This window comes from Lynx rufus, unplaced genomic scaffold (genome assembly GCF_022079265.1).
Source record: "Lynx rufus isolate CCGP_SWC_20201006 ecotype Redwood Valley unplaced genomic scaffold, mLynRuf1.p SCAF_4, whole genome shotgun sequence".
Lineage (NCBI taxonomy): Eukaryota > Metazoa > Chordata > Mammalia > Carnivora > Felidae > Lynx > Lynx rufus.
Window position 1 is genome coordinate 18929577 of NW_025814856.1, and position 23687 is coordinate 18953263.

General features: G+C 55.4%; 2 protein-coding genes across 6 annotated transcripts; one reads left to right on the forward strand and one right to left on the reverse strand.

Moving 5' to 3' along the window:
- Nucleotides 1–4262: 4262 nt before the first annotated feature.
- CUNH3orf18 (chromosome unknown C3orf18 homolog) lies at nucleotides 4263–11459 on the reverse strand. Its single transcript, XM_047097406.1, has 5 exons — nucleotides 10008–11459; nucleotides 9263–9652; nucleotides 6578–6603; nucleotides 5903–6050; nucleotides 4263–4666 (listed from the first exon to the last, which is right to left on the reverse strand). Exons 2-5 carry the CDS (start codon nucleotides 9494–9496, stop codon nucleotides 4586–4588), a joined length of 489 nt encoding a protein of 162 aa, XP_046953362.1. The 5' UTR covers nucleotides 9497–9652; nucleotides 10008–11459; the 3' UTR covers nucleotides 4263–4585.
- Nucleotides 11460–12967: 1508 nt separating this feature from the next.
- HEMK1 (HemK methyltransferase family member 1) lies at nucleotides 12968–22919 on the forward strand. 5 transcript variants are annotated; one of them, XM_047096789.1, is made up of 11 exons: nucleotides 12968–13027; nucleotides 14049–14428; nucleotides 14727–14818; nucleotides 15132–15225; nucleotides 19248–19382; nucleotides 19712–19776; nucleotides 20045–20094; nucleotides 21021–21129; nucleotides 21975–22070; nucleotides 22222–22335; nucleotides 22499–22919. In XM_047096789.1, the coding sequence occupies exons 2-11, from the start codon at nucleotides 14201–14203 to the stop codon at nucleotides 22557–22559; spliced, it is 1044 nt and encodes a 347-aa protein (XP_046952745.1). In that variant the 5' UTR covers nucleotides 12968–13027; nucleotides 14049–14200; the 3' UTR covers nucleotides 22560–22919. The 5 variants fall into 5 exon arrangements, with proteins under 5 accessions (XP_046952745.1, XP_046952748.1, XP_046952746.1 ...); XM_047096792.1 differs by lacking the exons at nucleotides 22222–22335; nucleotides 22499–22919 and adding an exon at nucleotides 21464–21557 and having other exon boundaries at nucleotides 21021–21136; nucleotides 21975–22080; XM_047096793.1 differs by lacking the exon at nucleotides 12968–13027 and having other exon boundaries at nucleotides 14298–14390; nucleotides 15094–15225.
- The last annotated feature ends 768 nt before the right edge of the window (nucleotides 22920–23687 follow it).

Below are 23687 nucleotides of genomic sequence, written 5' to 3' on the forward strand. Positions count from 1 at the left end.
GGAAGGTGGGGGCTTAGAGCATTTTGGGCCATCCTGGTGGGTGCAGGCAGATTTGTGCCCTGAGAGACTCCATGCAAAGGCCTGCCTGGGCCACATGGGTTGTGGGCCCTGGGCCCAGGCTGTACCAAGTTCGAATCTAGGCTCTGATGTGCCCACTGGCTGTACACAGGGCCCTGGGATGCTTGCCTCTGACTGCTCAGTTGCAAGGTCCTCACATATGAAATGGGAGTGAGAAAACCCTCCTTCTCCAGCCATTTGTGGGCATCAGACATGATGGATGTTGTTCCCCAGTGAGAGATACTCTGGTCCTCCCCGCCCTGCCCAGACCTCCAGCCCACACAGGAATTCATAGTCCATCCAGGCACCCAGAGAGTTACCTTTCAAGCTGAGCTGTGAGAAAGAAAGGGACCCTCCAAAGCTGAGGGGAAATCCTGCTCAGGGTGGCAGGGAGGTCTCTGACCCAGATTGCGTACCTCCAGCCAGAGGCTGGGAAAAGGAACCCCCTCCCCAGACAGGTCTCAGCCCCACCTAGCCCTCTGCTCCCCACACAAATGCCCTCCTGGGCTGAGCCTCTAGACCCAGGGTTTCCTCTGTGGTGGAGGAGACCATCCCTATTTTTTGTTCCTCCCCAGCCCCCTATGCCTGCTGACTTTCCTCTAGGTCCCACAGGTGTGTGGAGGTGGTCTCCCCCTGGGGAGAACAGACACCTACCCTGATCTTCTACTTGCAGAATCCAAGAGGCCAGAGTGATGAGTGGGGGTGAGCACCACTGCCAAGGGGCTCTGAGGTAGGGGTGAGAGAGGGCAGACCCAGGCGCAGATGGGACAGCATCCCAGCCTCACCCCTCTCCACTGTACCTGAAGTTCTCCACACTCTCCTCTTCCTCCCCCGCCTCCTCCTCCTCTCCCTGTACTTTCTGCTTACACAGTTCTTGTTCATTTCTCAGCTTCACTGGCCTTTCAAAAGAGGCCTCTGTACAACCATAGATACCTCTGCCTGCAGTTCCCCTTGTCCTGAGCCCACAGAGGCCAGGCTGGATGGGGTGCCAGACCAGCGGCTCCTGGGGTTCCCTCGGATACCCTCAGCCAAGATGCTCCACACTGAGGACCGCTGAGGGGTGCAGTTGGACAGGATAGGGTGGGTTATCTGCCCTCAGCCTCTGAATGCCCCCCCAGGCACACCTGGCCCTAATCCCTGCGTTCTTTTGCATATAGATGTAGATATAAAGATATACAGACATAGTGTATGTATGTATACACATCATACACACACACAGTCATCCTTTTTTCCTATTTGACACCTGCTTCCTCCCATCTCAAATGGAGGTGCAGACACCAACCAATGGAGCTGGTTCACTGACAGGATCACAGTGCTGGGCTCGGTAATGTTTCTGGAAGGAATCCATAACAAGGTTAAACTGCTACTGGTTTCTGAGCTCACCTCCACAAGAACGACCTTTACATTCTGAAGGTGTCCCTGATGTCTGCCTGCAGCCAGGCAGTGGGGTTACTGTATACACTTTGGCTGGAAGTTGACACTTCACTTCACTAAACAAGGTGGCTTCCTCTGAAGGTGCCCATCTACGTCCATGCTGATAGCACCCACTGCAAACTGCTGCAGCTTTTACCCTGAAGCCCTGGTTGCTATTCATTTATAGAGGATTCGCTTAGCGATGTATGTGTGTGTGTGGCAGGGGCATTTCACAAGGGCTTCCTTTAACAGACAAGTTCAGGAGCGATAGGTCAGGCAGGTGACTTTCTCACCCCATTGGCCTCCTTCTCTGGTGAAGAGAGTTCTGGTCAGCCCGCCAGGCCCATGGTCACAAGGACACATCAACTGAATCCTTCCACCATGATATTTATTGATCCCATGCTCTGTGGAAGACCTAGGAATGTGCAGGGAGTTTGGGTCTCCTCCAGGATTGGGAGAGAGAGCTAGCAAATAGAAGGTGGGTAGGAGGGATCTGCAAAGGGATAGGGATGAGGCAGTGGCCCTGTCACTCACAAAAAGTTGTACTGTCCACCTACCTGGGCCCACCCTTTGGAAAGGGCATGGAGCAGGCAGCAGGAGAGAATGGTGACAGGGTCCTCCTGAAGCCTCCATCCTGGCCCTAGTCCCTAGGTGCTAGCCTTACTCCATAGGCCTCATTCTTTTAGGGTCCCTTAGACACTGAGTCTTCTGTAGCTCCCACATTTTTGGATTGAGGGGTTATCCAGCAGGATGGGGGGCACACAGCCCATCCATCCCTCTCCTCTCACCCCATGACCCTTAAGAATCCTTCTGCTAGTCTGTGAGACCAGGGTCATCACTGACAGGCCCATCTGTGTGACCCCAATGAGGGTGGCCTATGGAATGCTTGGGGCATCACCTTTACCCAGGGCCCTGGCCTGCAATCCCGGCTCCCAGCCTAGCCCTCCGCCATGGAATTGCTGCTCACCCTGTCCTTGTTTCCTATGCTGGCCTGAAGGCTCAGGTCTTTAGGGGAGGATCTGGATATCACTTAGAGTCCTGGTTTGTGGGATTTTCAATGCTAAAATTGGGCAGTCCTGAGAAAACCAGGAGAGTTGGTCACCCTGGTGTCATTCTCCCCAAACCCTTCTGAACCCTGTAGGTGGTTTCCACACAGATGACCTCAAGGCTTCCCAACTCTACCCACTCCCTGCACCCTGTGATCTGGGAAAGACCACATTATTGTGTTCCCTTTTGTGTTTCAGACCCAGTTCCTATGGATCCTGAGGCACCACACCTCCCCCTAGTCCTTGGGGCTCAAGCCCCCTCCTTCCTCAGGTCCCACAAGGTCCTGTCCACTTTGCCTCTCCACCCAAGGGGATGGTAGGCATTGTGACTCCATCCCACAGTTGAGACACGAGGCCCCACAGCAGCCTGAACTCAGGGCCAGAGGCATTTCATCAGATAGTTCAAGGAAAACCAATGGAGCTGCCAGCTCATAGCTGGGCTCCAAGTGACTATGCCAGGCCCCCACACAGCCCTTCACCCATCCTGTCCCTCCTGGTGTTTCACACCCCAAGTGTCACAGACTCACACTCTTTTTGTGTAAACATCTTAATTACATCTTTAATGCTCTCACATGGAGATGCTGTGAGTTAAATTACAGCGTCTGTGCATCCTAAATTACCCACAGCCCTCCAGTTGGTTCAAGTGCTAATGTATTTATAGCATTAGAGGAGGGAATACATCCCAAATCTTCCCTACACGGGCCTCCTTGGCCCTCACATCCTGACACATGGTATTTGCCCAACAGAAGGTCTGTGCTGCTGCCCCCGCATCTCCTCCAGAAAGCGGAGGACAGCAATGGTGGCGCGGCTGGGCATGGGGGCATGCTTCTGTGCATGCTCACGTGCGCATGCATGCTCAGAGTAGAAAATTGCTCAGCTCCTGGGGTCTGGCTTAGCCCCATGCCTTGCTCACATGCCCCAGACTGGTAGAATTCCTGAGGGATGTGGGGTGGGTAGACAACGGGTGGGTGGGCTATGCTATCAAATGCTATCAAATAGGTGTTTCCCATGGGGCTACCCCCACCCCGTTTCAGGCAGTCAGAAGTCCCCAGATAGCCCATAGCCTGTGATCACTGCCCTCAGACCAGTAGCCTCTCCCACAACCCTAGATCCCCAATATACACCAGGACAGGGAACCATTTTCAGAAGCAGGTTACCTGGCTTGTAGAGTCCAGTGAAGAGATGAGATGGGCAGCAGGACCTTCACCTTGGCTTTCCTTTCCCTTCAGTCCCGAACACTGAAGGCAGAGAAGGTGGCCTATCCTGGTGCTCTCACACACATCAAGGGGTGGGGTGGACTTGGAGGGTGGGGCCCATGCAGAAGGTCTTCATCCTACCCTGTGCTGGGATACGCACATCCTACCCTGCACATGGGCACATTCACGCACATGTCTGAGGCCTTTCAGCAGGTCCAGGCACTGTGTCCCTCTACACCCGTTCCCCTACTTCCTTTGCTCTTTCCCAGCCAACAGCTGGCTGCCAGGGAGGGTGGCTGGGAGGCCTCATGGACCCTCCAAAATACAGATGGGCCTTGGGTAGGAGCAGCCCTCTTCCTGGCATCCTTGCCCACTTGGCAGTTCTTGCTTCATCCCTGGGCTTCTCCTGGGGCGACCCGGTTGGTTGCCTCTCCGCACTGTAGAGGAGGCTCCAGATTCTGAAGACAGGTCTCTCCCTGACAAAGGGGAAACCCTCCCTACTCCTCTCTCCTTTCCCCTCCCATCCCATGTCTCCCCCCCCCCCCCCCCATTTCCTCCACATTAGAGGAGCAGACCATGATGTAAGGAGTCTGGGGAGGACACAAGGAAGCTAGCATAGCTCTCAACCTTCCTGACATGAGGGATGCCCTCCATGCCAGGGCCCTCAGATCAGGGGACATCAGTAGCCAGATGTCCAGCCTGCCTGGCCAGGGCCTCTCTTAGAGCCTGGAGAGTCAGCAGGTGGGTCCTGGGAATAGCTGGGCCTTGGCAGGGCAGGTCCTGAGAGTAGGTCTTAACAATCACGGAGTGGGCAGCTCAATGGGCACTGTGGCAGGTGTCTTCATCAGAAGTCCAGGCCTGTCCCCGGGGCACTCATGCATGGATGGCATTGGCTACGTCGGTGAACACCAGCCGGCTGGGCCTCTGCAGTGGGCCCTGAGAGGGGAGAGTGGTCTGCAGAGAGACAGGGGCATCAGGGACCTTGACCAAGGCCATTCACCTCCACCCTTGCTTCCGGGTTTGTCTGTTTTCACTTGGCACCAGCTACGCCTTCCATTTGGAATGCTCTCCTTGCAAGTTCACCCTGGATATACCAACCGGCTCAGATGACCCCCCCCCCCCCACCAGTTTGCTAGCATGCACTTGCCCTGTGGGCCTAGAGGCTGGATTAATTATGCATGCACCACTTTCTCCCAGCAGAAGGGGGCCCACCTCTGTATCCTCTAGCTCTAGCACAGGGGCTGGACCAGAGGAGGCAGGGAGGCACACAGGAAAAAACTGTCAAATTGTCAGTAGTCCCATGGGCTGGGTGGACCAAGGTTCTCAGCCTGATTTCCCAAATATCCCAAGTGGGGAATGTGTCCTGATCAGTTGCCACAGAACTGGTGGCAAAATCAGGAGGTCTCTGGACTTCCAGTCTGGACTCTTCCTGAATCCAGTCTCCTAATTCTGCCCTGGCAGGGCCAGCGCCTCCCCCCCCAAGCAACCTGTGGGGCCAAGGCAAGGAGAAATGCAAAGGGGTTTCATGGGTCAGGGAGAGACCAGGCCTCCTCATGTTGCTCTGGCCCTTGGGAATTTTAGGGACTGGTGGCAAATGGCCATGCAGCCCAGTGGCTCTGACAGGGTGACCACACAGGTACCTAACCCTTTGGATGTAGGAGGCGAATTTGGCTGGGGTCTCCACACACCCAGTGTTTGTCAGTTGCTAGGAACCCCCTAGTGTAGTCAGAGGTGCCTCTGTTCCAGAATCTGACCCCAATCATGATGTGCTCAGGACCAGGGCCCTCAGGGGGCAGAGGCACCAGCCTCCCAGTTCCAACAATCTCTCCCATCAGTCCTCTCCTGCTTTCCTAACCAAGGCGTGGGGGCACAAAGGTCAAGAATTAGGACTTTCATTTGCAGACAAGAAAGCAGAGGCTCAGAGAGGCCAAGGGGCTGCCAAGATCACTACGTTAGCAGGGGTAGAGCTGGGCTGGATTCCAGGGCTGCCCTGGCCTCATGCAGTCAGTTTATAGGTGGCCACAGGGAAACTCTACCTGTTTCTAAACAAACCTGACAAAACCCATATACCCACTTGACTGTATGGCAGGTGCTGGAAAGCTGCATGAGAAAGGAGGGAGGGGTGGGGGCAGAGGACTCATGAGCAGCCTGCAGCCTGCAGCCTGGGTGGGGAGCCTGGTTAGTGCCCACCTTGCCCTGCATGGCCTGCATAGAGGCAGCAGCCTGCATGGAGGCAGCGTCCCGCCCGTGCTCCAGCAGCTCCTGCTCCAGTTCATCTTGTTCTTCCGTAGGGTCGAAGTTGTACATGGGCATGAGCTGGTGGCGGAGCTTCTCCAGCCTGGGGGTGGGGGGAGGCTGCTGGGGGCATGGCAGGTCCTTGCCCTCCCTCCAGCCTTCTGGGCCCTGCCTGATGCCCAGCTGAGCCATAGCACACAGCTATGCTTAGGGGGCCTGAGGTTTCCTCTGGGATTAAATGAAAGCTATTTTTGTACCTGCAGTACCACCTCCACCCCTCTGTTAGTTACCCACTCCTGGGACCAGATGGGGCCACGGCCCATGGAGGCATCATCTGTGGGGTCCATGGGGACTGCGTAGGCCAGGGCCTTGTGTGATCCACAGCCTCTGCGGGCCAGGCAGGGTAGGGGAGTCAGTGACCTGGAGCTCAGGGTATTGGGGCAAGGGTGGCTCAGCACTCCTGGAGGGAAAGTATTCATCCCCAGCCATGAGTGGGCAGAAGAGGACCTGACTCCCTGACCAGGGAGAGGGGCCCCAATGTTGGAGGGACTCTTTTCCCACCCATGTCTCCTAGAGTCCAGCCCAACACTGCCAACAGGCTGGAGTTTTGGGTGGCAACTGGGGAGTTACCTCTTCTTCTTCCTGATGTATAAAACCTGCAAGAGAAGGAGCAGTGTCAAATGGCTGGGAATGAAGTCCCTGACTAGTCAGCAGTCCCTTGGGACAGGGGACATCCTGAGGCTGATGATGGGGAGAAGTGTGGGTCCCCATGTCCTCAGGGGATTCCCTCCCAGGGACACACATATCCTGCATTTGTGCCTCCTTTTGACATTTATCAGCTGCTGACAGTGCCTGGGCTTGGAGGTGGGGAGCAGGCCAGTGCTTGAGGAGCCCAGCCTGGGAAGACCACGCAGTCAGGCCTGGCCTGCAGACAGGAGGACCCTATCTCTGCCAATATAGACTGTGGTTTCAGCGGCTCAGCACCTGCCTCAGACTCCTCAGGGCTGAGGGGGGAGGGAAGATTTCAGCACACCCTCTCCTCTCAACTCTCCCCAGGGAGTACATGGCTTCCCCAGAGCCATGGATGGGCAAAAAGAACAGGGGGCCAAACTCTGCAGGGCTGTGGCTCTAGGCAAGGCTCTGGGCTGGGCTTCTGAGGTTTCCATGGGAGGCTGATGGGCTTCAGTGGACGGGGCCTGGGGAGGAGAGCGTGAGCCCCTGAATAGCAGCCCAGACTGAACACCGGAGCTCAGATGCTGGAGGAACGTAGAAAGGCCTTGGGTCCTAATCCCCATGGTACAGACTGGAAGATAAAGGCCTAGGCAGCTTGAGGAAACGTGCAAGACCTAAGAGCTCCAGGTGGGAGCAGAACATCCTGATACAAAGCACTGAGAAGGGAAGAAGGGCTGGCCACCAGGGCAGGGACTCCAGGGACCTCTGCCACGACCTGGCTGTTCCCTAAACTGGTGGTTTCTGGCTGCCAGGAGAATGACCACTTCTGCCTGGGGAAAAGCCATGTCCCTAGAGTCTGTCCTCTGTGGCTCTCATATCCTTTGTGCCTCATTCACAGCTTGAATCTGGTTTGGTTTCCAGCCTGGCCCAGAGTTCCTCTTGCTGCTTGTTTCCTCGGAAACCCCAAAGGCCTGAAAAGAAACTGACTTGCCCCTTGCTTTCCATCCCCTCCAGGGGTCACACATGGATGATACCCTTGCTGTCCTGTGGAAAGGATGCTGGGGGAGCTCCAGGTCTCAGACCCAGCCCCCTATCTGCCCTGAACCAGCAGCTTCAGCCCAAGCACCTGGACTCCCTCTACTCCCTCTACTCTGGCCCTTCTCCAAACCCTCCTTACTGCCCTGTGGTCCTGTCCTACAGATGGGTCTTCACGAGAGTCCAAAACCTTTAACAAATCTCCATGCCATGGTCCTGCTCTTCCCTCTGCGCCAACTACTGACACCACCCTCCCACATACCTTCCTTCCAAATCTTCCCACCCCTCACCATCCAGCTGCAGTGCTGCCTTCTCCAGGAAGCCCTCCCATACCACTCCATCTGTGTGAGGCACACAACCTGGCACTGATTTGCCTCTCCTCATACCCAACATGGCCCTGCTGGGGGCTGGCATGAGAGGAGAGGAAGCAGCATTCAGGGAGCATCTCTGAACCTGTTCCCTAGTGCCCAAGAGCTATTTTCTGCCCTCCATTGCCTTTGTCCCACAATCTTCCTACCTCTCTGGTTTGGGCAAGAAGTTCCTCTATCCTGGCCCTCTGAACGTTCCTCCAGAATGAAACGTAAGGGAGTGCTCCCAAATTCCTGGGACAAAATCTTTTGCCTAGAGTCACAAGGGCAGATTCCAGACCCCACATTTTCCCTGAGGTAAGATTGTTTCAGTTTACTTAACTGCCACATTGGTGCCATGGGGAAACATTGGCGCTCTGCCTTGCTCCTGCCCAGGGAGCCCACTCACTCTGTGTGTTGCATCCTGGCCCTGCTTGCTGGCCAGGAGTTGTTCCCTGGCAGTGATCCGGAGCCTACAGGGCCCATATGGCAACCTTGGTTTAACAGTAGCTCCAGCCAGGTCATGGATGGACCATCCACAGCCTTATTTGCCAGAGCAACCTGGTCCTGAGCCTAAGGCTAGCCATCAGAGCCTGCAAGGGGCAGTGGCCAGGATGCCACCATTGTCAGCCCACCCAGGGGACCACAGGTGCACCCCAACTCAGTCCCTCTAGGCTGCCCTTGGCATCCTTGGTTTATCTGTCTCCTATTTCCCCAAAGAAACACAGGGCAGGACCTTGTCTCCCTAGTCCCTGGGGACCTGAAGGCTTGGTCCAGGGCAGATGCCCAGTAAATAACTGCCAAGTGAATGAACATTGCCAGCAGGCTGCCATGCCCAGAGCATCCCACCCCTACTCTGCAGCCCAGGTTCTATTCCCATCGCCTTCTGGCCTCTACTCCTATGGCACCCCTCCCCACACTTGCCTCACTGTCCTGCTTGCTGCTCACTGAAACCCCTGCCTGCCTCCCAACTTTTGCCCATCAGGACCCTCCACCTGGAACAACCCCCTCTCCAACTCCTACATGGCCCCCATGGCCCAGCTCAAGACACCATGTATCCTGAGAACCTTCTCTGGTTCTTCCAGTTGGAGGCAGCCTCTCTGGTCTCTGGGTCCCTAGTGGAAAAATACCTGGAGAAGGGGAAGATCGTGCTATCATTAACAGACAATTATCTTCTGATTAGAGTCTCTAAAATCTAAACACTGACCACCCTCCTCCAACTGACGGCCATCTGGGTCAGCCCCAGCCTGCCAGCTCTTACCATGGCCACAGCCAGGCCAATCACTGTGATGATCCCAAAGGACAGAAGCATTGTGCCCACACCAGCTGTGCCACCAGCCACATCAGGGATTCTGGTGTCATTAAAGCTGGCAGCTTCTGTGCTGAGGGTAGTGGTCTCAGAAGCTGGCCCATCTGTGGCAGGCTCCAGGTCAGGCTCAGAGGTGGGTGGGCGGCTGCTGAACCAGCCCCTGGCAGATGGGATCCTGGAGTTCATGCTGATGCTGAGAGGGCCCTGGCTGAGAGACTGCCTGTGGTCAGCCAACCTGCCAACTTGATTCTGACATCAGTAGTGTTCCAGACTGTGGCCCCCCCACTATACTTGCAGGTTGCCACCTCCTTGGATAAAGGGAGCTCCCTGGCTCCTTGGGTGCTGGAAAAGAAAGAATAAAAAACCATGAGGCTTAGAACAGGACTCAGTGGTAACATCAAGTACCCCTAAGTTCTGAAGGCACCGGGGAAATAAAAGTTTGAGGGCAAAGGCAAGTTCAAGGGACATCAGGACATGTGCTTTACTTATGTACAGTTCCCATGTGGATTTAGGAAGGTGAAAATGAAGCCCTTCCCCTTCTCTGAGGGTATGATAACCACAGTGATCGTACTTGGAAGATGTGAAAGGTGGCGGGGAGGTTTGAAAGAAAAAGTCTCTCCCCTGTGTAATAGCCACCTTCCCACCCCTACTCCCTGCATTTCCCATCTCCTCACTCCCTGCCCCCCATATCCCTCACCTCCTGCTTGCAGAAAAAAATACTGCAGCTTTTTCCTTTCCTGGAGGGAAACACTTGCCCAAGAGTCAGATGACCTTAGGCATGTCACTCCACTTCTGTGTCTCAGTTCTCCTGAGTCTGAGATAAAACAAAAACAAAAACAAAAACAAAAACAAAAACAAAAACAAAAACAAAAACAAAACCCCACCTCCCTCACAGGTTCGTTAAAATGGCAGAATGAACTGGTCCCTTGAAAAGACTTAGCTCAGCGCAACCCTTGCCCACAGTAAGCACCCAATGCATAGACCTTCCCCACTGGGCAGCCCACTTGGGAAAGAAGCCCCTGGACCCAGCCAATTTTGTGATCCAGGCTGTGTTTGCAGTGGGGCAGGGCAGGTGTGGAGAGCCCAGAAGGCAGGAAGGGGAGAGAGGCTAAGGTCAGGTCCTCTGGCACGACTTCTCTGCAGGCTCTTAGGGTCACAGGACCTCCATAGGGGAGCTAGGGGCTGCCGGAGACAAGGAAAAACCAGGTGAGCAGGGAGTGTGTCTTCATATGCAGGGATGGAGCACCCACCCTGAGATGATTCTTCTCCCCCCCCTCCTCCCTTGGGAGGAGAGGGTGGGAGATGTGGCAAGAGGGTGTGGCTTAGGTCTTCCCAGGCCAGAGGGCGCAGGGTAAGGCAAGGTGGGAAGGGGGCCCATTCAAGCTGCCTAAGGGCAGGTCTAGGGAGAAGGGGGAGATACACAGCTCATGGCTGCACACATACCTCCCTGTCCTAGCTCATGGGTGTACGTGGGGTGCCTCCCTGTGCAGGTGCATGGGTGTGTGTGTGAGGAGTGTACACACTAATGATGGCTCCTTAGGAAGGGGTAAGGTTGGCAGAGGGATATGAGGGCTCATCCCTCTCTGCCCTCTCCCTCCAGCTAGGCTGAACGCGTCAGCAGCCCCAGGTTCTTCCTTGGCTCTGCCTCTGACCCCAGACATGACCTTGGGCCAGACCCTTAACTCTTGCTCTGGGCTCTCTTTATTCCTCGATCCAAAGCAGAGAAAAGGCCCTGCCCATCACTGTCTGGGACTGCCTGAGGGTCCAAAGGGCAAGAGAATGAAACGGGTGAAATGGGTTGGCACCGCGACCTCCGAGAACCCGCATACCGTTCTCTACCAGGTTCTTCAGTCCTCCCTGCTCCAATCCCCATCCCCGCTCTGCGACTCTGTGATTTCTCCATTCTTGCACAGAAGCTGCGACCTCAGCACTTACTTAATCCTCTCTGGGACGCCGAGCTCAGCCGGAGAGGCTAGGGGTGATGGCGATCGGCAGGAGGCCAGGGCCGGGGACTGCGGGTCCGACCCCAGGTCCGCCCTCCCAGTGCGCTCCGAGCCGGGGCGGGGCCAGCTACAGCGCACCGCCGGCAGCCGTGAGTGCCGGCTCAGTCGGCTTGGGCCGGGACAAGCGGGGCCTGGACCCACCGCGGGGGTGGGGCCGAGGCGAGTAGCCCCAAGGGTCCCCCATGCTCCAGTGCCTCGCCTCTCTGCCCGCTCCGCGCTCTTGGCTCCCGATTGGCTGTTAGGCCCAGAGCCTGCCCGGCACTGGCCCGATTGCCTGTCGCTCTGATCTGGCTCCGCCCCCAGCAGGAGCCGGACACTGGGTGTCGGTTCTTGCAGATCACCCCTCGCTCCCCGTGGCCTTTGCTGAAGTAGGGTCGAGGACCTTGGATGGCTAAGCCCTTCTTGCACTAGAACTCGGGCGGAGCTCTACCTCCGCCGAGATAGACGCGTGCGCCCGAAACGCAGGCGGACGCTGAAGGCTCGGGGAGAGCACTGGACTGGGAGTCCTTGGACCTCCATTGAACTCTGGCTCGCCCCTCTATGGCTTTGTGACCTAGAGCAAGATGCTTCCCCTCCCTGGGGCTCGCTTCCTGCTCAGATGGGCTCTACTGAGAGGCCTCGTGGGTAAACGCCCACCCCAGGCTAGAAATGGGGTAGCTTAGTTCAGAGAAGTTGGGAGCAGGATCGTATTATTATTATTGGATTGGTATTATTATTGGGCAGCCTGACACAATCCTACATATATTCCTCACAATAGCCTCCATCCACAGCGCGATCATCTCAGGGGAGGGACCCTCGGATACCTTCTAATCTTCGGATTTTCAAGGGAGTTTACGAGGATTAAGGGTCTGGGATCGAGCCCAGGAAACTGCATGTTTAATAGTAGTTAACAGTGATCTAGTTAACAATAGATCCTGGTGGTAGGAGGGTGTCAGCAGATCACACTGGTGTGGGACAGGTCACACTTTTGTGGGACACTGCCGTGAGTTTTATAGAAGGAGCAACTGAGGCCCAGAGTGAGCTGGCAACAGCCAGAGTTCGAACCCAGGTCTCCAGCATCCAAACCCTAAAACCTGGGAGCAAGAGGGTCAAAAGCGGCCCTGGGGTCTAGTGACCCCTGGCCCCCAGCGCAGCTCGGACCACTCTCGGCCAGGTCTTGAACACTGGGTCCCGCCCTCAGATTGCTACCGTCCCCACCACTGGAATCCATCCAAGTGCTGCTAGGCCTGTGCAGAGGCTACGCTAGACCATGCCCCTGGACATCGCACTCCAATTCTCAAACCCTGGGCTGGCTGCTGACAGCCCCGTTGGGGCTGACCACGCACCACCGCGGCTGGGTACCCAAACGCCAGCTCGTAGTAGTCCCCGCGGGCTGGGGCCATGTCCCCTCCGTGACCTTCAGGAAGAATGGGGAGACCTGGTTCCTAGGACGCAACCTCCCACACATCCACGCACCCTGGCGCGGGTGGACTACCGGCGCACCCCGCGTGGCTTTCACAGCCTCCTCAACAGCCCGCAGCGCCTTCCCGGGTGGAACCCAGTAGCACTAGGAACTCTGGAGCTGAGCAACTGGGTCCGCCCGAGTCCTTTCTCAGAAGCACCGACACCGGAAGCAAGGCGTCCGAGGGTGCTCACGTCGGGTCTTGCATATCCGGGGGCCATGCCCCGGCAGTTTCTGCATCCGGGCGGGCGGGCGCGGTAATTCTTCAGGCCGGTACGTGCTAGAAATGGGAACCGGGACGGGTGCCCCTGGACTGCAGCACTCTCGAGACCCCCACTCCGCGTTATATAGATGAGGAAACAGGCTTGGGGAGAGGCGACCTTGCCTGGGTCATTAACGATGCTTTGCAGAGCTGAGAGGGAAGCTGCGTCCCGGACTTCAGGCCTTGGCTCCTCCTGGGGCAACGCTCAGGTGGACAGAGCTGCTCTGGAGACCGGAGGACGTGGGTTTGTGTCCTGCCTGGGACAGTGCTAGCGAGGTGATCTTAGGCAAGTCGCTTTCCCTCCCAGCTGGTCTCTGAAGGTGTGACACTTAGCAGGTGCTCAGTATGCTAGTTTGGACCTTAGTCCGTGCGATGGGAAAGGGGACCACTAATTTTAAATCTTCTGTTAAATCTTGTTTGTGATAACTTAAGTATAAAGTTAACAAATAATCGTCAATTTCTTTTTGGCTGGGGATTTATGCTGATGTTTAGGATTATGGGTTAAACGGGGCAGGGGGAGAATTTTAGCATACAAATCAGTCCATGCAAAATGTCAAAAGCAAAGCAAAGCTCCCAAGCAAAGGCAATCTCCTCTCTTCTTGCAATATTAGTTAAGAGCATGTAACATTGAGTCCCTCCCGTGTGTTGAGCTGACTCTCAGGCCCTTGACATTCATTGTCTGCTGCACTGCTCATGTGGAGTTGATGCTATTCTCCCCATTTTATGGAGGACACTGGAACTCAGAAATAATGACTTTCCCAAGTCGCACACACTAGATGATACAGATCTGTTCAGCCCTCAAGCCTGAGCCCCGACCCATCACCAGGGACTGAGCTCTGGGTTCAGCCCACTTCAGCTAAAAACATGATGAAAACATAATTGGCCAAGACAAGAAGAATCAAATAAGTGGGTGAGGTCTAAAATGGAGTTAAGGAGGTAGGAGAGCAAGAGCATGCCCTCTCTCAGGCAGCAGGTCAGGGAAGAGTGGGTCACACAAGACTCAGCTGCTCTCCTGGTTCTTCTCTCTTCCAGGTTGGCAGTCACATTTGGATCAGAGCCACCTTGAGGAGCCAGAGCCTGTGACCGTCTCTACCTGGTTGGAGCCAGTGACCCATCTTCAGCAGCTGACATCACTTGGAAGACTTAGGGACCTGGGAGCACTCAGGAAAGCCTTTCCCTGAGACATGGAGCTTGGGGACCGAATGCTCCGGGCCCTCCTGTCTGGCCTGGGAAGGAAGGGAGGCACCAGGGGCTGGGCCTTCAGCTCATGGCAACCCTATCTGCCCCTGGCTGGGTTGTTGAGTGCCACAGAGGTGGTGAGCCACTGGACTGCAGTCTTTGAGAAGAGGGGCATCCCTGAGGCCCAGGCATCCAGTGAGTACATCGTGGCTCATGTCCTTGGAGCCAAAACAGTTAAGTGCAGTGTTGTTAAGAGGGCAGAATATGGGGGAGGGAGAACCTTAGGGAAGAACATCCAGGCTTTTCTGCCCCACTGAGAATGCTAAGCTAAGAGTGATGGGGTTTTTCTGAAGGCGTGTCTTAGATGGATACTTATTCATTCACCCAGCTAACGTTTACAGTGTGTGCCAGGCAGTAGGGATCCAGGGATGACCAAGGTGGTCAGTGTTGGGCCCACAAGCATTGTCCACCTAAACCTGGGTCAGGCCCTTGGATCAGGGGAGGCAGCCACTCACATTCTCTGTGGGGCAGTTTCAGAGCCTGAGACCAGTACTTCGGACCCAGCCCCTGAGTCCTTGGCAGCTACAGCATGTGCAGAAGCTGAGTAGCTGCCGATTGCAAAGGTGAGCATCCATGGGCCAGACCTGAGGGGCTCTGTGTGGGGAACAGATGTCTGATTTCCTCCAGCCCAACTAGTTCGTGGTCAGGGAGGAGGAAAGTATCCAAGGACTAGGAAGGTGTTGGTCTGAGGGGTTGATGAGAGGGGAATCAGGCAAGTAGAAAGGGAGAAGGGAGGGAGGGAAGGCCTTGGCTCAGAGTCCTGGGGCAAGGAGGACGACCCTGACGCTTTTGGTATCCCACAAGTTCTCTCAAATCAGTCATGGTCCTATTGGTCCAGGCTCTAGCACTGATGTCACCCAGCTGCCTCCTCTGTAGGATGCCTGTGCAGTACATCCTTGGGGAGTGGGACTTTCAAGGGCTCAGTCTGAAGATGGCCCCCCCAGTGTTCATCCCTCGCCCGGAAACTGAGGTAGGTGTGGCACCAGGACAGGGCAGGATGGGGATGAGGGTGGGGTTTAGGGTACCTGTCTTGCTCCAGATTTCCTCCAGGGGGCGCTGGGACCCTGTAATTATTGTCCTCAGAGGCCTTGCTTTTCCATACTGGTGTCTCCTGGAAGGCTTGGTAGGTGGGGCCAAGAGTGTAGAGGTCTCCTTCTGGCCTCCTTGAGTGTCCTCACATCCCAGACCAATGTCCTAGCTCCCAGACATGGCCTATCCAATCCATGGGGGGAAAGTGCCTTCCTCCTATCTCAGGAGGCATGGGTGGAGTGGATAGGGCTCCAGCTGGACACCTGGAGGCCTGGTACAGCTATGTGACCTCAGGAAAGTCATTGACCCCTCTGGGCCCACATGATAAAAGGGTTGGGCCAGGGAATCTGTGACTTGGTGGTTCTCTTAGATCCACTGTCTGGTCAGGTAATTACCCGTGTCCCTCAAATTACTAGGACTAGGGATTGGGTGGCCCTAGATACTGTCTGTTGGTAAGGCACCCTTATTGTGGGAGAGATGCTTTCTGTAGCCCTTCTTGGGCTTCCCCTTGACCTTATAGGGAGCCAGAGAGAACAGAGCAGGTGGATGGGGCTGTGTGGGGCTGATGGGCAAGCTAGAGGGCACCAGGCTCTGAGAAGGAGTGTTTCTCAAAAGGTACCCAGGCATACAAACATTCCTAGGAAAGATCATACCTCATTCACCTGCCCAGACAGGTACCCAGAGTCCCACCTCATTTTCCTAGACTCTCTCCCCTGGCCAAGAAACCTTCTGACCCCATTCACTTCCACATCATGTGGTTCAGAGGCCAGGTCCTCACTTTACAGCCCAGTACTGGGAGGGACAGTAGGGAATCTGAGAACTACCTAAAGTCACAGGGCTGCCAGTGGAAGGAGCGTGGGGGCAGCACTCGGACTTTCTGACTCTGGGTCAGGGCCCCACATCTCCCATAGGGCTGTCCCATCTGGAATTGGATGAGCTGGGATGGAATGCGGAGATCCAGAGCAGGAAGTGGTGGTCTGCCACCTGTACGTTCTTGGGAGGCTACCCTGTGTCTTTCCCAAGCATGTGACCTCTGGCTGGGAGCTCACTTACTGTCTCCTGAGGCTGCCAAGGGTCAGGACATGGGAGGGAAGCTACCATGATGACCTTTCAGTCCCCTCAGAGCTGATCTGACACCAGCCATGTGCTCCAGGGTTCTGAATGTGGAATGTGGACTCTGGCTCACATGGGGGCCCCCCATTCCTGTGTGGGTCTGGGCCAGAGAGCAGCTCTGTTGCAAGGAGCAGGGGGAGGGGAGAATGGAGGGGGAGGCTGTGGTTGGGAGGTCAGGTCCTCACCTCACTGTGCAGACATTTCTGAGAACTTGCCAGGTTTGCCCCAATGTGAAGCCACATTGGGGGTGCTTTACCAAGAACTTGAGAGGACGTGGCCTGTGGCAGGGAGTAGGGAGAGTGGGTGCAGGGAACAGTTCATGGTGCCTGTGATCTTTCTATCCACTGGAGGACAGTTTCTGATGATGGGGGCAGAAGTCAGAAATGTGAAGCTGTAGGTGGCATGTGGCTCAATGAGTTGGGCTTTCCCTGTGGGTGGGAAGGTGGCTCAGTCCCCAGGCTGGCGGTGTGTACAGTGGGAAACCCAAGGCTGAGAGTGTGAGCCATTCATATCCAATTGGGCAAGATGAGGCTCTGCGGGGTATGGGAGGCTCAGTGCCTTATCTGTGATTAGCTTGAAAGAGGCAGTGCCACCTTCATGGGGCTGCTGTCTCAGAGCATCCGAATGGAGGGTACTCACAGCAGTCAGGTCCTGCTGAGGCCTTGGGCTGACTTCTTGACGGAAGCTGTCTGTTCCCCACATTCCCTTCTATCCCCACCCCATCATGTTTTTGGATTCTTCCCTTACTCACCTAGAAGAGGTGCCCTGAGTCTGAGGCCAGCTCAGCTTTCAGCCTCCTCTAAAGAGCCACCAATTTCAGGCTGATGGAGGCTGGAGGCTCTTCACTTGGTGAGGAGGAAAGTTTGTGGACTTCTTGCAGGTGGTCTCTACCCCTATAATTGTCCCATAGCCAAGTTGATCCTCAAGTGGTCTGGAGTGTAATAGAGGGTCCAGGGGACACTCAGCTTCATGCGCTCCCTGAGATGGCCGTTCATATATGTTGTATGTCTCTCTGAGGTCAGGGGTGTCTCTGTGAGGTGGCTGGCCAGTGTGGCTGTCCAAGGGGTCATTCTCCAACCAGGGTAGGTCTGTCTGTGGCCAGGAAACCAAGAGAAGTTCACACCCCTGACAAGCCTCAGCTGTCCTACCAGATGCTCAGTATGTGGCCTCAGTGCTGAGCCCGCAATCTCCCACCACAGCTCTAGACTTCTCGCGCTATGGTAGTCCCAGTGCTATGGGCCCAGGTTGCTGCAAGCACCCCTGCAATCTCCAGTAGTGCCTGGTACAGGACTAGTGGGAGCAAGTGAGGGAAACAGGAAGGGTTGAACCCATAGGCCAAGTCCTACCTGCCTTGAACTTGCTACCCTGGGCACAGGTGAGCTTTGCTCCTGGGATTGGGGGGCCTGGAAGGATAAAATGCCTTTTGGGACTCAGGACTGAGGAGCTTATATGGCAAATGGGTCTGAGTGATCTGGAGCTGTTGAGCTTGACTGTTGATATTGGGAGTTTGGGAGGACCTAGGGGAGTCTGAGACTTAGAGGGTAGCTTCCCACGACCACTGAGAGCTTGCCCAGCCCTTGGAAAGTGGCCAGGAGGCCCCTCTGAGGGTCAGGCTTTGCCTGTGGGACACACTGTGATGGGTTAGATTCCTGGTCTTCCCATCATGGAGCCTTCAGTCTGGTGGGAAAGGCAAACTGCATCCTGGACTTTAGACTCATGGTGAGGAGCCATGGTAGAGAGAGCCTGGTGGGGCGGTGGGGGTGAGGAAGCCTTTCTGGAGAGGTGGACCTGTTTATAGATGAAGGGAGCACCCACTTGCAGACCCCTTTGCCCATTCCTGAGCCAGCCCTGCCTAGGATTCCAGGAGTCCCAAGTAGAGAAATTCTCCTAAGGGTTGTCTTTGAGAAGGAAGCACACTGCCCTTTCCCAGTTCCATGCCTGGCTGCTTGGGCCCTCACTCCACTGCTCATTAGAAACAGTTGGCTACTGGGCAGCAGCAGCCCTCCACTCTCACCTCCACCCTGTATTGGTTTCCATGCACAGTCCCTGCAGGTAGCAGATGGGTGGACAAGACTTGAAAGCCTGTTGTTTCCAAAGTGATAGTGTCTATAAGTGTCCCCAGGCCCCCAAGGCAGGTGCAATCAGGCACCTCCCACCACACTATGCCCACTTATTCCCATGCCTTGTGTATGCATGCCACAGCCCTCTTCGGATATGGGGCTTAGGTGGGACTGTGTTCTCCCTACTATGCCCCACCTCCATGGAGGCAATTCCCTGTCCCTCCCTGGGGGCCTTCTAAGTTCAGCTCTATGAAGAAGCTGGGGCCACTCTGGCCCCTGATAATTGGCCATCATGAGCTGTGAACCAGGCTCCAGGAGGGGCCTTGACCCCTGGGCCTTAGCTTCCTCATGGACCATTTGTGAGGATCCAACAGATTAATGGAGGGAAAGTTCTGGAATCAGGGCCAGTCAAAGAGGAAGTGGTCGAGGAACATCAGGCATGGTTCTAGCATTGCCATGTGCACAAAACAGAGGCTGTCTATAAAAGGCCTAGCTAAGGTTTATTGAACTTTTACCATGTACCAGGAATGGGACTCATGTCTCACGAATGTGTTTCTGTTTAATGTCCCCAGCATCCTGATGAGGTGGGTTATCATCCACTCAGTTTCACAGGTGGGGAATCTGAGGCCTAGAGAGGCAGAGTGACCTGCCCATGGCCTGACATAAAGTTCAGTCTAGCTTTAGACACCCCCCTACATTGACCCCTCTAACCATGCTTGGGCCTCTGTGCCAGTACCCCCTGGAGGGCCGGGTTGTCACTAACTCTGATCCAGACCCCTTTGCCTCACAGGAGCTGGTTGAATGGGTGCTGAAAGAAGTGACCCAGAGTTCCTGTCCAATGGGAGCCCAAGGTGGCCCCCTCATCCTGGAAGTGGGCTGCGGATCGGGAGCCATCTCCCTCAGCCTGCTGAGTCAGCTTCCCCAGGTGAGCCCCCTCTGCGTCCCTGTGCCCCACCCTGAGTAGACTGGGATTACCACTCACTGTCCCACAGATCCTTTCCCCACCCATTTCTGCTAGAAGCACTTGAGAGGAGGTGGCCAGATATGGGAAGACAGGGCTGCCCTCAGCCTATCATGGTCATAGCCTCTAACTCTTTTCCCCTTTTTTCTGGCCAGACCCTGGCTACAGAGAGGGGAATGGCTGTTGGGTATTTCCCTCCTCTCTAGTAGGGGTTGGAGGAGAGCTCTGGTCCCCAGCCCTGGCCTCTCCAGGCACCCTGCCCACTACATACCCATCATTTATTCTTGGGGCAGAGTCGAGTCATTGCTGTGGATAAAGGAGAAGCTGCCATCTGCCTGACCCAGGAGAATGCTCAGAGGTAGGCGGGCTGGGGAGACAGAAGGTCAGGGTTGGGGAAGTCTGACTTTGGGACCTGGTCTCAGTCCCTATTCAGGTATTAAACTCACTGATGTCTGTTTTCTACTCCTAAGAAAGGGGAGGTCGGGTTGCCTGGCATGGGTCCCACAGGGTTATGAAGGACAGTGGGCACCAGATAACTGCCAGTCCAAGAAGAGTTTATTCTCATAGTCCTGGTAGCCAAAAGCAGGAGCCTCCCCTGTGCTCACCCTCACTTCCCATCTCTTCAGGCTTCGGTTGCTGGACAGAATTCAGATCGTTCCCCTGGATGTGACTTTAGGTATCTTCCCTACCCATCTTCCTTGGGGTGGGGATCCTCAGCACAGGTGCTGACTGGTGGAGAGATGGATGGAGGGCTTCCCCAACACACACACACACACACACACACACACACACACACACACACACACACACAGTATCGTAGACCAATCCTGCAAGTCCCTGCTGCCTCCTGGGCTGATTTGACCCATGCAGGGACCAGCCACAGGGTCTTTGTTATTTTCTGAACCCCTGTAACTAGTGAGATTAACTAGGGCTTGCTTGCTTGTTGTCAAGAGATGAGCAGAAGCTCAGGAGAAAAGCTTTAGGACCAGAATACTTTAATACTTTAGTGCCTACCCATGCTGCTCCTGCCTGGCCCAGGCACAGCACAGCTCAGCCACACCTTTGCAGAGTGTTCTTGGGTTCTGGCTGCAGTTCTGGCTTCATTACATATCCACAAGATCTTTGAGCCTCATATGCACCCTCCATAGAGTGTGATACACCTGGTGTGGCACCTGGCACCTGGATGGAATGGACAAGCAGAATTGCCAGGAATTGACTGACTAAAGCCAGGCATGCCCTCCACACACCGAGTCCATGTGCTGGCTATGGGGCAGCATATGGCAGGGCCAGTAGGGTTACAGAGAACAGAGGCTCTTGCATTGACCAAGCAGTCAGAGAGGTCTTCCTAAAGGTGGCACTTGAGCTGAGATTTGAGAGGAGGGAGAGAGGGCAAGGATATTCCATGTGAAAAGTTGCCATCTCAGAGTATACATGCTCCTGGCCAGGCTGCTGGCCGGGGACCCTGGGCACTAATTTGCAGGTCTGGGTTATCATATCCAGAGATAGGCCCATGGTGTGGCTTGGGGAGGGAGACTACCCAAGGGACATGGTGGCAGGTAGAGCTGCCACCTAGTCTCTGCTGTGTGTTCCCTTTGACCATAGAGGGGAGCTGGTCACACCTCCTGCCCTGGGGCCCCATGGACCTGGTCGTCAGCAACCCTCCCTACATCTTCCACCAAGACATGGAGCAGCTGGCCCCTGAGATCCGCAGGTACAGGGTATGATAGGAGGGAGCCAGGCCTGAGAAGGCCTTGGGGGATGTGTCTGCCCTGGGGGAACTACACCATTGGGAGGGCCAGGGAGGGAGAGGGGACTGAAAGGGACAGTGATGTTGAAAGAGAGGTTCACTTAGGAGCCCACAGACCTACTCGGTTCAGCTTCTGCCTTCCCACTTAAGACCACTGAACTTCTCTGAGCCTCATTTCCTGCCTTTGAAAGGGGAGTGATAGACCTTTGCAGGGCCATGAGGAGGACTTAGCAATGAATAACATTAGACATGGTATAGAATACATAGAAGGTGCTCAAATGGGTACATCATTTTACAGAAGAATGAGGCCCGGAGAGGGAAGATGCCTGGTCCAAGGTCATGTAGGGGCTTAGCAAGAAGGCTGGGACTAAGACTCTGCTCCAGGCTTTGCTGTGAGTCATCCTGTTCTCAAACAAGGGCTGAGAACTAGGGGTAGCCCAGGATCCCTTGGACGAGGCAGCAGTAATGTGGGTCAAGGTGCTGGCTCCCCCTTTCCAGGCTCTCAGGAATGGTCTAGCCAGTTCCAAGCTCCCCCCCCCCGCCCGCCCCGCTCCAGACTAAGCATAGGAACAGCCTTGCCTTGCTATCAGTCAGTGGGATTCGCTAAGCACTCCCAGCACTGCCTGGTGGGCTGCTGCCTATAGGAGGTAGGGGCATCAGAGCTGCTGTTTGGGGTCTCCTTCCTCTGTGTCCTCAGATTTTCCTCTCAGCCCAGAGTGTAAGTTCCATGGGGCCCCTTTGTGGAGGGCCCTGCTCAGTTTAAGATACCCCCTGTCCCAGACTCTCACCTTCCACTGTTTTCCCTTCAGCTATGAAGACCCAGTAGCCCTGGATGGTGGGGAGGAGGGCATGGACATCATTACCCGCATCTTGGCCCTGGCACCTTGGCTTCTGAAGGACTCTGGGTATGGATAAGGCAGGTCTCCTGTATCTGTCCCAGTGTGTACTAGGCCTGCCCTGACAGTCATTCTGCCCCCACGCCTCCCGGTCCAGGTAACCCAGAAGTGCAGGTCCTAGTTCTGCCTGGTTGAGCTGACCCATTTCTCCTCCATGTAGGAGCATCTTCTTAGAAGTGGACCCAAGACATCCAGAGCTTGTTGGCAGCTGGCTTCAGAGCCGGCCTGACCTGTCCCTTGATCTCGTGGCTGTGCGCAAGGATTTCTGTGGGAGGTGAGCTCTACCTACCCCACCCCTACCTCCATAGTCATAGCCACATTTGTTCTTCCACTCAGGCCATCCACAGCTCTGGCTGTGGGGAGAATGTGCTGTTCCCACACTCTGCTCATCCCCTGGGATTCAGGCAATGATTGGCCTCTTGTCCCTGTCTCCTTAGGCCCAGGTTCCTGCATATCCGGAGGTCTGGGCCACAGTGTGGCTGCCTTATAGAAGCCTGACCAGGGCCCCAGCCTACCAGAGTGCCTGGCTGATCCTTCTTCCTGGAATGCTACTTAGAGGGAGGTGATGGCACTTTCTAGAACCCAGATGCTTATGACATTTCCCATGGCTCTGTGATTCCCCAAGCTCCACATTTCTGGGAGACTTGGGGATAGAAGCAAGGGTGGGGATGTCCTTCTTGGGGTGGCAAAGAACAAGGACATCCATAGTTTGGCTCAGAGCTGAGCAGACCTAGGTTCCCATTCTGGCTTCCCATCACATCAGTGTGGCCAAGGGTAGGTTGCTCAGTGTCTCTGTGAGTGGAATTGCCTTGGGGATGTTGGGAGATATGGCCAATAAAGTGTCGAGAGACCAACAAATAGTCGTCTAATGTTTTGTTACTGTGATTTGTGGGTCCCCTGCCCCCTTGTCCCCAGGCAGTGCTGGGAGTAAGAGCTTCCTCCTGCTCCAGCAGGACTAGCCATCAGTCTCCCATCTGGTGGGAGTGTGAGAGTGCAGTGTGGAGAAAGGCACATGGGTGCTCCTTTTGGCCTTGGATGCCAGGGCCTTGGGACTGATCAACTCACTCCTAGGGTTCGACCTAGCCCTCAACTGCCCTAGGTACACTCCCACACACCCTGACTGGGTCTAGGCTCTGAGCACAGGAGTGTCATCTGAATTTCAACTCAGAGCTGACTGCCTGCTTTCTGGAGGGGATTGGGCGGAGGGTCTTTGGTGCACAGTTCTGGGGTCACCTATCCTCATTTATTTCACTAAAGGCTTGAGCCAGTAAGGAGTAAGCAGCGTTTACGTTTACTTTTTATTCTCATAGCTTTTGGCTAAAACATTCCTTCCAAGTTGACCTTGCAGTTTCAGGTAACCCATCTGTCCCTGGTTGGAGCTGGGGAGAGTGAGAAACCCAGACAGCGCAGGTAGCTGGTTGTGACCTCCACCCAAGCTCTGGTCTGTGCAGACTTGTGGCCACCAGGAGGCCCGAAAGCCCAGCCCTTCTGTCCACAGCGACAGGAAACCTCCCAGTTGGCAGGTGCTGGTGTGAATCTGCATCAGAGTGGGTCCTGAGGAACATGCCAGACCAGACTGGCTCATCCCACTGGCACTTTCAAGGGCCTGACCTGGTGGTACGGTGG